The sequence below is a fragment of the Spinacia oleracea genome, chromosome 6 (assembly GCF_020520425.1).
Source record: "Spinacia oleracea cultivar Varoflay chromosome 6, BTI_SOV_V1, whole genome shotgun sequence".
In the NCBI taxonomy this organism is placed as follows: domain Eukaryota; kingdom Viridiplantae; phylum Streptophyta; class Magnoliopsida; order Caryophyllales; family Amaranthaceae; genus Spinacia; species Spinacia oleracea.
Genome location: NC_079492.1, coordinates 144824715 through 144839645, shown reverse-complemented (window position 1 = coordinate 144839645; position 14931 = coordinate 144824715). Strand labels below are relative to the sequence as shown.

Genomic DNA, 14931 nt, shown 5'->3' with positions numbered 1-14931 from the left:
TGGAGCTGAACTAAATTGAAATTAAGTACGGAGTACAAAAGAACAGGGCCTATGTCACACTAATAACTCCGTACGGTATATAGTTTATAAATCAGTGAAGGTTGTATCGATATTATTTAATTCAACTTGTTATGAAAGCAAATACTCCGTAGGTTATTAGTCTTGTCTTTTTGCTAAATTAAATAATGGTACATGAGCCGAGACATGCGATAACAACATATTATAAATGGTATGGAATAAACTCAAAGAGATGGAGCGAAAACAAAACTAAAACAATTATTTAGAGTCGGATGGAATATTTGATAGATACATATTTATTTTATAGATGGAGCAAGTCGTATGACTTTTTATTACACCAGAACTGCTCCCCTTCTAAAACACGTTCATCGGTAAACACAGAGAAGTAATCTGCTAATCTCATCTATTAAAACGTTTTCCAGGTCACACACAAAAAGATATATATATATATAAATCTTTACGTAAAAAGAGAGGTGAGAAAGCGCGAACCTCAGTCAGAGTCTCTCTCAGAGTCCACAATCCACAATCCACATTCATATGCTACTCACAAAACAAATTCCTGGTAACCTTGGACCACCCTAATTCACCGGAAAATCGAAAAATTAAGGCGTTGAATTAACGCCAGAAGATCAAATTTCAACAGGAACACGAAAAAAGATGAGGTTGATCAAGGTAGCAACATGTAATTTGAATCAATGGGCAATGGATTTCGACCTCAATTTGAAGAATATTAAGGAATCGATTTCTAGGGCTAAAGATGCTGGTGCTGTTATTCGATTAGGTCCTGAGCTTGAAATCACTGGCTATGGCTGCGAAGATCACTTCTTGGAGCTTGATACTGTTTCTCATGCGTAATTTACTTCACCGTTTCCCCTTTTTTGCTCCTCAATTTCATCTATTTTAATTCAATTTGACTTTGATTAATCTATTTTAGGGTGATACTTTAATTCAATGTCCTGAACTTTGATTAATTTTTCTTTTGTTTACGGATTTGTTGCTCCTATTTTTTCACCTTTGATTAATTAGTTTTGTTTTGATCAGTTCTTGATTAATTGGATCATTTGGAAAGTTTGGTAAGTATAGTACGAGTATATGATTTAATTTAGGGGAAATATATCAATTTAATCTCAGGATGTTGCAATTTGTCATATTATATGTTCTTATGTTTTTGCATTTGGAGTTTACACCTTCAGGCTTCCTTTATATATGAATTATCAGTACATAGCACTTCATCCTACTGGGATTAAGGCATTGACATAGTTGTGGTTGTTGTAGGCTTGTAGCAATAGCAAGTCCATTACGTTAGTTTGATGTATATAAACACGAAGTAGTATATACATTTCATACACCTCTCTTATCTATATGTGTGATGTTTAATCTTGAGTGACATTAACTGTCAACATGAAGCTCTTTCACCCCTTCTTTCTGGCTTACTCATGTAATATTTTGGTGCAAGTTGTGAATGGAGACTAATTATCGCTTGTTGGGCGAAATTGCAGATGGGATTGTTTGAAGGAACTTTTGGTTGAGGATTGGACAGATGGTATACTTTGTAGCTTTGGGATGCCTATAATTAATGGATCGGTTCGTTACAATTGCCAAGTTCTTTGTATGAATAGAAAAATCATCATGATACGACCAAAGATGTTGCTTGCCAATGATGGTAATTACAGAGAGCTTCGCTGGTTCGCTGCATGGCAGAAGAAAGATAGCACAGTGGACTTTCAACTACCTCCTGATATTGCGGATGCCATCTCTCAAATGACAGTGCCCTTTGGTTATGGATATGTCAAGTTCTTGGACACGTATGTTACATGTTTTGCATTTTGTTATACAAAACCTTATCAAGCACTTCTTATGTATGCCTGTAGTTTTAGATATCATTTCCTTCTACAAACAAACTTGTTCTTTTTTATATTTTATTGTCTCTCCCCCAGTTAGCATTTGAAAATTGTTCTAAGTATTTATTTTTCTTATCAGAGTTGTTTCTGCTGAAATTTGCGAGGAGTTATTTTGTCCAGAACCACTTCATATTGAGCTTGCATTAGCTGGTGTTGAAGTGTTCATGAATGCTAGTGGAAGCCACCATCAACTAAGAAAGCTTGATACTCGTATGGATGCTTTTAAAGGTGCTACACGTACTCGTGGAGGACTTTACATGTACAGTAATCAGCAGGGTTGTGATGGTGGACGCTTATATTACGGTATCTCTTTCATTTGTTTGTTCTTCCTTCTTTTTTTTCTAAAAAAAACAAACCTAAACCTGAATTCAGTCAATTTTATTATTGATTAATTGTAGATCTTGTAATTCTGTTTTTGGTAATGACAATATAGTTTACCTATTTGGTCCTTTCCTTTTGTATTGATGTGGCAGATGGATGTTCTTGTGTTGTTGTGAATGGAGATGTGGTTGCTCAAGGCTCACAATTTTCACTTAAGGATGTGGAAGTTGTCTTCGCACACGTGGACCTTGATGCAGTAAGTTCGAATGTTTGGTATTTAGATTTTTTACTTTTTGTTATCAGGATCTCATTATTTAGTTCAAGTATTTGGGTTTACTTTTTCCTCTTCAATAATAGAATTTAGGCGAACTGCGCATTATGGAATGCCCAAATGCTTACTCCTTTATGTTGGTCATGTGAGTACATTGGTAGCTGTAATTCCTTCTAGCTATGTTACAACTTGTGCTTGTTTGCTCTTTATTTGACATATTTTTTATATTCATCACAGGTTGCTAGCCTTAGGCTCTCCTCAAGTAGTTTTCAACAACAGGCGAGCAAACAAATGGAGAATAAAGAAAAACAAATCAAGTGTATTGTAGCACCATACAAGCTTTGCCGATCATTCCACTTGGAATACCCTATTTCCTGCCCACTTAAGGTTAGCCCTTCGTCCATTTAAGTAAAACGTTGTTCAAAATGATCATTTCCATAAATTATGCTCTGAAATCCTTGCTTAGTGTAGGAGGGGGATACTATATTCTGAAGCTTAGACAGTGGTTGCCTCGGATTTTTTGTCGGACATATCTTTTTAATAGATCCAGGTTGCTAAGGGGAAAAAAACTTAAGGGAGAACTTTTATTGCTATTCTTGCTTGGGTACCTCATATAATGTTGTCAATTTTAAAGCTCCCTGCTAATTGGAACGGTCTCGATTCTAGACATTAAAATGTTGTATTGCAACAACACTTCACTTATATCACTACTGTGCTAATGGGCTCTCCATTCAACCATGCAAAACTCTCAAGTCTTACCCCTCCAGACTCTTGCCTAACAATGTAGGCCTAGGAGAAGACACCAAATACACCACGGATCTAAAGGCAAGAATTACAGAACAGTAATCTGTTTCTAAGTATTGATCACTCTTGAAACCAAGGCTAACTCAAGTGAATTAACACTCACCCTTTTTTTTTTGTGATTTTAAAATTGGATTATCTCATGGTAGTTGTGGAGCATTTAGTATCCTTGAAGTGTTTAAAGCCTCCAATTATGTTACTGACTTACCGATTACAAAGGCTGAGGATACAACTTTTGAGAGACTCAGCTTAAGACTAAAAGTCTAAGGTGAGTTATTATGAAGATGAAACAGTTAATAACTGTACTGACTAGATATGGACCTTAAGTGCACTTTTGAGTTTGACAGACCTGGGTTCACTTAGGAACTAGATTAACTTCCTGATGAGGAATCAAGACAACTAGCCCCATTGGGATTATTTCTTAGGAGCAAAGGCATTTCACCTGAAAATAAGAATTACTCAATGCAACACATAAACATCCCCTAGTTTTACACTATTAACAAACTTCTATTTAATAATATTTGTGATTAATATATAAGGAAAAATGTGGTCATGTGGAGTGTTGTTACATTCGTCTCAATGTATATTTTCATAACATTTTTTTAATCTTTACTTATTGATAATTGAAGATATTAATAGTTAAAAATGTGCATAGACAAACGTGAAAAGTCAAAACGTTGCAAGTAAAAGAGAACAGAGTAAGTATTAGTAATAGAATGAGGTTAAATTTATAAATAAATGCAGAAAACTCAAATGTTGCATGTATTAAGAAATAGAGGAAATATATATACTTCGTATATTGGTTAGAGGGTCAATGGGTTGTTCTGGTCCACAACCAAGTTTCATTAAATGCAAAAATGGTCTTTGAGATACACATTTGACAAAGTTTCAAGTTGAACCTTTTATTTCTAGCCTTAACAAAAGCCACCTAGAAACTACTTTTAAAAAATGTAGTGTTTGACCTAGTTTCAACTTTTGGGTCCTGGAAGCTTGGCCAAACGGTACCTAAAATGTGTGGAGTCTTATGAGAAAAGGCTCCTTTATAGTTGTAGTTTAAACCCTCAATTTTAAGCTAATCAAAGGTGGCCTAGTTCAGTGATTATGGGCCAAGGATTCTGCCGCACCCCGAATAGTCAGGCAGTAAGGAATATGGCCTGCCATGGGCAAGCTATTTTCACATACTTTGAGGCATGGTCCAATAAGCCGTCCTTGTCCGATTTTCTGGGCTTAGGTCGGTAGATCAGACATCTAGATTTGTCCTAGAAAGATACTTTTGCATACTTCTTAAGGTACGCCTCAATATCTTATCACCTATTTTACTGTTGCAAAGAGGCAGTTTTGAATAAATTATTGATCCAACTGGTAGTTAACTTGTAGACTAGATTACTACTTTACTAAATAAGAAGTAAAATAACATTTTGTTGAGATATTTGACCTAGTCCTTTATAACCCAGAACTAAAAAGCTTTTGTTAGAAACTCTTTCAACATTGCTGAACATGAGTGCATCATTTCCCTTCAACAATATATTTACCAACATGAAGTATGTGCATATATAGCTGTCTTAAGGAGATGCAATGGTGACTTGTAGATTAAATATTATGAACCTGAGGAGGAGATAGCTTTAGGACCTGCCTGCTGGCTATGGGACTATTTAAGAAGAAGTGGAGCTTCTGGTTTCTTGCTTCCACTCTCTGGTGGTGCTGATAGCTCCTCTGTTGCTGCAATTGTTGGTAACATGTGCCAGCTTGTTGTTAGAGGTGAATTTCACAATTAACATACCTATCACTTGTGTATGTAGCTCTTTTTCTCGGCCAAGTTCTGCAGCTTTCTTATTGTTATGCTGATTGGTATCCAGAAATTCATAATGGAGATGAAAAAGTAAAAGCCGATGCGATAAGGATTGGCCAGTATCCTGATGGAACCTTTCCAACTGATAGCAAAGAGTTCGCAAAGCGGATATTTTATACGGTATTCATGGGAACTGAAAATAGGTAAAAAGTGCCACTCTATAACTAAGCAACGTCCTTCTGTTTTGTGCATCATACAGGTGCCAAGATGCGTGCTCCCTACTCTTTCACGCACGAGAAAAAGTTCAAATGTCGTTTATTTAATTTGTATTTCAAAGATGTTCTCTGATAATGTAGTCTAGATTTTCAATTCAATCATTGGCATGGACATTGCATATCTAAATATGTGATGATAAGAGATTAAAAAATGGTAGGGCATTATGTTCCCCACTTTACATTGATGGTAACCTATAATTCAAAATTGTAGTTCAAAGAAATGGCACAATATGTCTAAGGTTAGGGGTAAGGCTCTATGCATACCCTTCCCGTAATTATTATTATTTATTACGAGAGGTTGTTGCTGCTTAGATAATGCAATTTGATATTGATTGTTAGAATCATCATTTTTGCAGTTCTGAAGCGACAAGATCACGCGCCAAAGGGCTTGCAAATGAGATTGGGTCATGGCATCTTGATGTCAGTATAGACAGTGTTATTTCAGCACTACTAACTTTGTTTCAGACACTAACAGGAAAACGCCCTCGCTATAAGGTAATCACTGATCCCTTTAATTATAAAAGACTAAGAAATGACCAAGGTTGATTGTGAAATTTGTAGTTAATTTGGGAGTTCTCAACTGACTTAATATTGTTATGAAAACTATTAGTGGTTCACTCCATTAGTGTATTTTTCTTTGGTAAATAGCTGACAAAAATAATACAAGTATACAACTAACGAAGTAATTGTTATGTTACTATATTAAATTACACTGGTGAAGATCTTTTGAAAATTTATGTCTTGGTTGTTATTCAGGTTGATGGAGGATCAAATGCTGAAAACTTGGGGCTACAGAATATTCAAGCACGTATTAGAATGGTTTTGTCTTTCATGTTGGCATCTCTTTTGCCTTGGGTTCATAGCAAATCAGGATTTTATCTTGTCCTTGGTAGCTCCAATGTCGATGAGGCATTGCGTGGTTACTTGACGAAGGTAATATTTTATGGTCTGAATTTATGCCTTTAGTGAATATTTTAAGTACTGTAATTGTCATCCATCGTGGCAGAATTAGCTAATTATTGATAATTATGATGACATTAGAGATTTAGAGTGTCAATTAGACCGGTTGATTGATGCTTGTGGATATTTCACCTATCATAGCTCAATCATTGATCATGTATACTAATGCTTTGTCTATGTTTCTTAGTATGATTGTAGCTCAGCAGACATAAATCCAATTGGAAGTATTAGTAAGACGGATCTTCGAACATTCTTGCGGTGGGCTGCTGTCCATCTTGGCTACTCTTCCTTAGCAGAGGTTGAAGCTGCTCCACCAACTGCTGAACTTGAGCCAATACGCTCAGATTACACCCAGGTGACTCTTTAGCAGATGTATCTGTGGACATCCTTATGTCGAATGTTGTTACTTGTATCTCATTAATTTTTCTATGTTGGCCCTTTTGCTTATCTTCTTATATTAATAGTTAACTTGAATTTTCTGCTTATAGTGAAATTCATTTTTGCCAGTATTGAGTGAAGGTTGCCACAGAACTATGGATTCATTGTATCGACCTGGTTGTCCTTTCTAGTTTCCAGTACCCTGTTTGCTTAGCTTGGAAAATTTAAAGACTTTTATAAATTATATTATATTGGCTTATACAATTGAATAATTGATACTATCTTGAGTGCCTGTTGGTTTTCCGCTTTTCTGGTATTAGCCATTGAGTTTGAAACAGGTGGATTGTTGTAATTCTTCTCGACCTTCTCTTTCATTTAACATTTATGCACCCCTAAGTAACTTCTTCTCTCTTTCTTTCTTCTTGAGAGATTTTGAAGCATAACTATAGCGTAATTTTTTATGCCTGAAGTAGAAAATCAATTCTTAGTTTCTCCATGTTATGTTTTCCCCACAGCTGGATGAAGTGGACATGGGAATGACATACGATGACCTCTCAGTTTATGGACGGTTGCGTAAAATTTACCGTCGCGGTCCAGTATCCATGTTCACGGTATGTACTATTTTACTTCATTTTTGAAGAGCACGTGGTTTAATTTTCTAGTAATCCTTATATGATCTACAAGCAGGTTGAGAACACAAAAGCAATAAAAAAATATTGGATTGTTTTGCAATTTGTATGGCTAAAAAAAATTGTATTTTGCTTCCATGACCAAATATTAATGAAAGGACAACTGTTACAACTGTTTGATGCAATAAACCATTAAAAATGACCAAGCACAATTTTATCTTATTAAGCTTAGCTTTTAGAAACTCAAGTTAGTTAGAAATGTCGTTACTTAAGAGTAGAATTTTGAGGTGATAGTGATTATATGTGGTTTAGCAAGTACTCCGTAACAGCTTATTGTCAATGAAAACTCAAAACTGATTGATAGATAATTAGATGGCGTGAGAAGCGGACAATAGATTTATGAAAATTAAAGTGGAGAATGATGAATTAGGATTTGATTTGTCATCTTCCTTGGTTAGAAAAATAGCTGGTGATGATTCAAGTAACTGAACTCCCATAACTTTAGACCTCATCCATAACAAAATCCCTTATCGAAATCTGGAAAAGTAGAGTTTTGGACTTTTGGTAAATGAAAAGTACCGGTTCTTCTTATCTAAGGCTCCGTTCTATTGGACTTGTTTTGACTGAACTGAACCTATCTACTCTTATCTAAACTTATTTTATCTGAAAAAAACTTATTTTGTCTAAATAAACTTATTTTTGTGGTCTAAAAAAAACTTATTTTTGTTAAACTTATATTATCTAAACTTATCTGAACTTATTTTGTCTGAAATAAATCAAAATAAGTAGAACAGAGCCTAAGTATTATTTCAATTCTTTGCAGGATCTTTGCTTTAAATGGGGTTCAATATTGACACCATCAGAAATTGCTGAAAAGGTGAAGTTCTTCTTCAAGTACTACTCCATCAATCGACACAAGATGACTGTACTTACGCCTTCCTACCATGCAGAGGTATCTTTTTCTGCTGAACACTATTAAAAACTGTTTTCCTGGACATTGGTGATGTTGATTGCAAATCCTTATGTAAAATTGTTGCTTTTTGAAGAGCTACTCACCAGAGGACAACAGGTTTGATCTGCGTCAGTTCTTGTACAACTCAAAATGGCCGTTTCAATTCCGTAAAATTGATGAGCTCGTTAAGGATATCAATGGTGACAAAGTTCTCCTGGCGAAATCCGATGACAATGATAAACCAGAACTTGTATCGGATCATGTTGGTGGCATGGGAGTGGCAGCAGTTGGATCCGGAAACCCTAACGTGGGTTTGTAGTTAAAATGCATTAACAACGCAAGTTGCTATAATGCTATTGCATTATTAGTTTTGTGTTAATTTTAGGTTTTTACTTTATGTACATCTTTTTGAGTTTTGTTACTAATTTACCTTGTTCTAATCTGCTCACCATAATTCCGGAACACCGGGAACTTTGTCATAATTCATCCATCAGACTTGGTTATCTGATTCCTTGGTGCTCAAAGGCACAAGCCGCACAAGAGATAGAAAGTGAATAATTTAGATCCATTATTAGAGGGAAATAAAAAGATTCAATAAATATGTCAGAGGTATCAGGAATGTTTGATTAGGTGATTCTTAATGAAAGAAGTCATTCAGAATTTACTTTTCGTTTTTATTTATGTTTCCTGTTTTGGTAGCTTTGGAGACTTTTATCTCAATAGTTTGAAAGATAAATTTACTCCCCAAGGTTACATTATACTAGCATCTAAACCAATGTTATTTACTTTTACCATGTCTGAAGTGTGATTCCTCGTATTCCTAATCCACTATGAACATTGTCATTGAAGCTCTAATCTTCAGAGTCCTTGTACTGCAATCACAATTCCATCCCATAACAAGAACATTGGGTAGGTGTTGGGAAAAGTAAGGGAAAATCAGAAGAACTGAACAACATAAAGGAAGTACAATGGGCTGACATCTCCAACTCAAAAAATTACACAATTGTGTAACTAACTTTTTTTTAAAGATGGGCTGACATCTCCAACTCAAAAAATTACACAACTGTGTTACTAACTTTTTTTTAAGGAAAGATGTAGCGGATATTTTACACCACAACCACATTTTGTGAGGAACGTTTTTACCATATTAAGGTTATGTTCTATTTGACTTATTTTGTTTGAAAAAAACTTAAGTGTGTTAAAAAAAATTACTCCGTATTTTTCTGAACTTGAACATATGCATTTCGTGAGTTATGGACAAGGGTGCACATTGAGTATGGTGCACTAAAAAAAACACGTGTGCACGTGCAAAAGAACATTACTCCGTACATTGTAAATTTGTAACAATGCGATATATTATTTCACTTATTTGTTATTAGAAGTATAAAATTTATACGTAATAATTAATAAATATATTCATGTTCTTTTCACGAAGTAATATTCTTGTAATTATATACTTGTATCTTTTTAGGTCTATCGTCTAAATTACAAACTTATGGGGAAATTATGTTATCTTGAATAAGTCAAAATAAATGAAACAGAACAAGGCCTAAACTCTGATATCTTCTCAAAAGAAAATTCCTCATTTGTTTGGCTTAATTCCATAAACCTTATGATTTGGACTAATTAAAATTATGGTGATAGCTTTTCCACTTTATCAAACTGGCCCAAAATCCTATGCAGAAGCTTTCTAAGCAAGCCCAAACTCACATGGCTAGATGCTCCAATTTATAGTTTACGTATTCCTTCAATAATAACAAAATATTGTAGTCAATTATCAAGAGCCTTTTGTCAATTTTTTACAAGAATTGAAAAATACTCTAATTTAATCCCAATTGGTCAATTTTAACCCTGTCAAATCCAATTATTTCCCAGCACCTACCCAAATTTCTTGCTGTTACCTTCAGTCTCTGACTTGTCAAGATTTGATTTTCCGAATCTCTCCTTGAACCTAATACAGGTGTTTTAGCTCTTGATGCACACGATGTACTATGTGTTTATTTCATAAAACACTTATGACATTCATTTCTTTTTAAAAATGTACAAGTAAAATTTTTAAAATATTTTATAGGTTGACACTAAACTCCTCTGACAATTTGTTATACGGTTTTGGATATATTAGGCTAATATAAACAGGTTAGCTGGTTAGGTCATCAATTAACGAGTAAAACTTTGGTTCGAGAATGAGCCAGATCGAGTCAATTCTAGGTATGATTGTTGCATAGTCACAAAGCTATTCTCTACCTTGCATAATCTTAAGTAGTTCACCTTTATCCGCATCCATTTCTACATTATTTGTCTAACTCTTGCAATTAGAAAATTATACGATGTAAAAAGAATGAATTGACTCAATATAAAAAAAATACTCCAATTAGATTAATTATTTGTAATTATTTATAGGATTTGTATAAAATAAATAAATTTAAAACCGATTTTAAAAAACGTTTTTGATTGAAAATAACACTAAAAGGAGTACTATTTGTCCAAAACCCCAAAAACAAACAAAAATCCAACGACCAAAAAAAAACTCCCATAATAATTGGTTTCCTTTTCCCTTTCTCTCACCTTCATCCTTCTCCTCTAACCTTCGCTAAGTTGGCTTGCTTCCATTTCCATCCTAACTCACATCACTCACCTTTCACCACCAACAAACCAACTCATTCTTCATCTTCTTCCTCCAACTTCTCCTTCTTTCTCTCTCCTCCCACACTCCGTCAAACAAACAAAAATGCCAGGCTTAGTCTCTGCTAAAAATCCACCACCAACACTTTCTCTCTCCACCGCAGAAACCACCACTCCCACCAGCCAGATCCGCCCTTCTACCGGGTCTCGCCTCAACTCCCCATCTCCCGCACCCAGACGCACTCCCTCCCCTTCTCCCTCTACCTCCCGGGCTAAACCCTCCCCTGACCGGTCCTCCGGGAAGAAAAAACCCGACCCGCAAAAACTACCCCTCAACTTAGATGAATCCTCCCTCGACAACCCGGATCTAGGTCCGTTTCTCCTCAAACTTGCTAGAGACACTATTGCCTCTGGGGATGGCCCGGTTAAGGCTCTGGATTTTGCGGTTCGGGCTTCTAGATCGTTCGAGAGATGTGCGGTTGAAGGGGAACCGAATTTGGATTTGGCGATGAGTCTTCATGTTGTTGCTGCGATTTATTGCAGTTTAGGGAGGTTTGACGAGGCGATTCCTGTGCTTGAAAGGGCAATTGAAGTTCCAGAACTTTCTAGAGGAACTGATCATGCTTTGGCGGCGTTTTCTGGGTATATGCAGTTGGGTGATACGCATTCTATGTTGGGTCAGATTGATAAGTCGATTGAGTGTTATAAAGATGGGTTGAAGATCCAGATTCAGACTCTTGGGGATTCCGATCCTCGAGTCGCCGAAACTTGCAGGTTAGCTCTTTTGACACAATCCAGATTTTCTGAGTTTATAGAATTGTGGATTTTTTTTCAGTTTATTATTAGTTGGTGGAATTTTTATTTTTTTTGGGGGCGGCGGTGATATTAAGACTTGAGATCGAATCGAATCCCGCCTAACGTTACTGTGTTTAGTGCCTTCCTATACTCCTGAAATTGTGGAGGAGAAAGATTTTTTAATTTTGGATATTTTGAGGTTTAGGTAATATGATGCAATTTGTGTGAATTTAATTGTCCAATTGGCGGATTGTTTATGTTAATTAGTGAAAGTTAGAATAGTTTTATGATATTAATAGGAGAAAAAAGTGGTGTTTTTTTCTTGGTTGAGGAAAACATAAGAAGAAAGTAATTTTGGAAGAATAATGGCAAATCTAACCTTGAGTTTGTTGATTTTATTGGGGTTTAAAACCTGAATTTTGTGCTGTTTACGACAATGATAAAAACTGTTCAAAATTTGTCACTTTTGATGAACAAGTTTGAGTTTTAGTGTCAGAACTCAGAAATTAGCTAGCATGTCATATTCTCACATCACCAATCATCACCAAACAGTTAGGTAGGCCTTTGTTTTATTTGTATAAGTGTATTCCTTTTTTTGTTCAGTTTTTGAAAAAAAGTTGGGGTTTGTTTTATCAGGTACTTGGCTGAAGCTCATGTTCAAACAATGCAATTTGATGAAGCTGAAAAACTATGTAAGCAAACCCTAGACATCCACCGTGCTCATAGTGCTCCAGCCTCTCTCGAAGAGGCGGCTGATCGCCGTTTGATGGCTCTCATATTAGAGGCAAAGGCGGACTACGAGTCAGCCCTCGAACACCTTGTTCTTGCCAGCATGGCCATGATTGCCAATGGACAAGAAAACGAGGTTGCTTCCATTGATGTTGGAATTGGCAACATATACCAGTCTCTATGCCGTTTTGATGAAGCTGTTTTCTCCTATCAGAAAGCCCTAACTGTCTTTAAATCATCAAAGGGTGAGAATCATCCTTCTGTTGCCTCCGTGTTTGTCCGTCTTGCTGACCTGTACTACAAGACGGGTAAACTTAGGGAGTCAAAGTCTTATTGTGAGAACGCTTTAAGGATATACAACAAACCCGTTCCTGGAACCTCTCAAGAGGAGATTTCGAGTGGATTGAGTGACATTGCAGCTGTTTATGAGTCTGTTAATGAACCCGAAGAGGCATTAAGGCTTTTGGAAAGGGCATTGAAATTGTTGGAGGATAAAGCTGGTCAACAGAACACAATTGCAGGGTTAGAAGCACGTATGGGTGTGATGTATTACTTGATTGGTCGATATGGTGAAGCTTTGAGCTCTTTTGAAAGCGCAGTTGCCAAGCTTAGGGCTAGTGGAGAAAGGAAATCTGCTTTCTTTGGTGTGTTATTGAATCAGATGGGATTGGCGTGTGTGCAGTTGTTTAAGATTGATCAGGCGGCCGAATTGTTTGAAGAGGCTAGAGCAGTATTGGAGCAAGAATGTGGCCCTTGTCATCAAGACACTCTTGGAGTATATAGCAACCTTGCAGCTACTTATGATGCTATGGGAAGGTATCATTCTATCTTTCAGTCACATTCTTGTGTTCTTGTTGATTTTCCGTGCTTGTTTATGTATTGCGATACATTGACGTCGTGACATGTGTAAAACATTGGTTGGCTTTAGCTAAATTACCTATATGCACTGTATTTAATAGAAGCATTTACTTCTACTGTAATAGTCTGAGATACAATCTTCCTCAAATCTAGAGGTGAAAGATGTGGGCGGTGGGGCGGACATGCGGAACAAAACTCCTTTTGTGTTAAGTTTAAGAGAGGTGGTAATAATTTACTTTGAAGTTAGAACAGATTACCACCCGCTCAGTAAATTAGGCAGTACCCACCTCTTATGTTAGGATAGTAAAGAAAAAGTGTACTATGTAAAATGGTTCTTGGGTTGAATATTATACTAATGGTTGATTATAGTGAGCTTTAAGTAAGATAGTTAAGTTATTAGTGCATAATTTATTATTCTTATTGACCCTGGAGGGTAACAAACGGAAAAATACTAGCGGATGTGATTTTTGCGTTCAACAACTAACACCAAGGTAATCTTTTCAACTAACAGTAGGCTCTCCTCAGCCCCTTTCGCGGGGTGGGGGGAGGTTTTTGGGTGGGGATGAGGTAGATGCTTATCTTGTGCCATTTTCTTCACCTGTTTTGCGGCCTTTGTTTGAGGTGTTTAGCATTTGCTTTAGTTGGAGTTAACTTACTTTTTATGAGACTGTTTTATTCTTTAATTTTATTTTCATCAGATATATGAGGGGTGAGTATTGCTGTCTGACAAATATTCGTTTTACTCTTTCCTTGTGAACTGGTCTTGAAAAGAAAAGTGTATTCCACCTTTGAAAACTTCCAACTTTAGGCTGTTTCTGTCTGCACAATACTTTATACATCCATTTTTAATTGGGGTGGGACTTTGGGGAAAATTGATGTTTATCTAGACAAAGTAAATGCTAGCCTGTTTGCTGAGAATCTACAATGATATTGTCAACTATCAAAAGAGGATAGATAATGATATATTACTGGCCATGTTCTTCTTCTTACAGAGTAGAAGATTCTATTGAGATCTTGGAGTATGTAGTCAAGTTAAGGGAAGAGAAACTAGGTACAGCAAACGCCGACTTTGATGATGAAAAGAGCAGACTCGCCGAGCTATTGAAAGAAGCCGGCAAAAGCAGAAATAGAAAAACAAAATCCCTCGAAAATCTCATCGATCCAAATTCTAAGAGAACAAAGAAAGAGACAACAACAAAGAGGTGGGGAGGGTTGGGTTTTAGGATTTGAGGAAGAAGAAGAAGTTCTTCCCAGATTGCAGCTGCCTCTGTTGTGTAACATAGTGTATAGTTTCAATGATGTAAGCTTTGTGTGGCCTTTACTTGTTAAAGGTCCCAATTTGTTCTCTTTATTTCATTTATTTAAATTGATTGCTGAAAGTGATTTTTTTTTCTTCTTCCTTCGTCCGACCTGGAGCTCTCCTCATGGGTGCCTGTATGGATGAGCTCTAATACCATTACCATTTATCTTCAGATTATTTGTAGTAGTATTTGCCACTGAACTGTAACTCTGTAAGTTATTGTACTCAGAAAAGAGTATGCATGCTAATGAAAGTAAAGAACTGTGGTTGATTCTTTTAGTTATTGGTGAAGTGTGGCTTATCTGATTCTTAATGAGATTTGCTTGATGTGT

At 36.1% G+C, this 14931-nt stretch overlaps 2 protein-coding genes across 2 annotated transcripts; both read left to right on the top strand.

The window, feature by feature from the left end:
• Positions 1-357: 357 nt before the first annotated feature.
• LOC110803419 (glutamine-dependent NAD(+) synthetase) lies at positions 358-8959 on the top strand. Its single transcript, XM_022008928.2, has 13 exons — positions 358-869; positions 1518-1823; positions 1999-2222; positions 2393-2496; positions 2749-2898; positions 4902-5070; positions 5169-5304; positions 5733-5871; positions 6133-6309; positions 6524-6691; positions 7230-7325; positions 8167-8295; positions 8390-8959. The coding sequence occupies exons 1-13, from the start codon at positions 676-678 to the stop codon at positions 8612-8614; spliced, it is 2217 nt and encodes a 738-aa protein (XP_021864620.2). The 5' UTR covers positions 358-675; the 3' UTR covers positions 8615-8959.
• Positions 8960-10775: 1816 nt separating this feature from the next.
• Positions 10776-14878, top strand: LOC110803413 (protein KINESIN LIGHT CHAIN-RELATED 1). Its single transcript, XM_022008920.2, has 3 exons — positions 10776-11691; positions 12349-13257; positions 14292-14878. Exons 1-3 carry the CDS (start codon positions 11024-11026, stop codon positions 14527-14529), a joined length of 1815 nt encoding a protein of 604 aa, XP_021864612.1. The 5' UTR covers positions 10776-11023; the 3' UTR covers positions 14530-14878.
• The last annotated feature ends 53 nt before the right edge of the window (positions 14879-14931 follow it).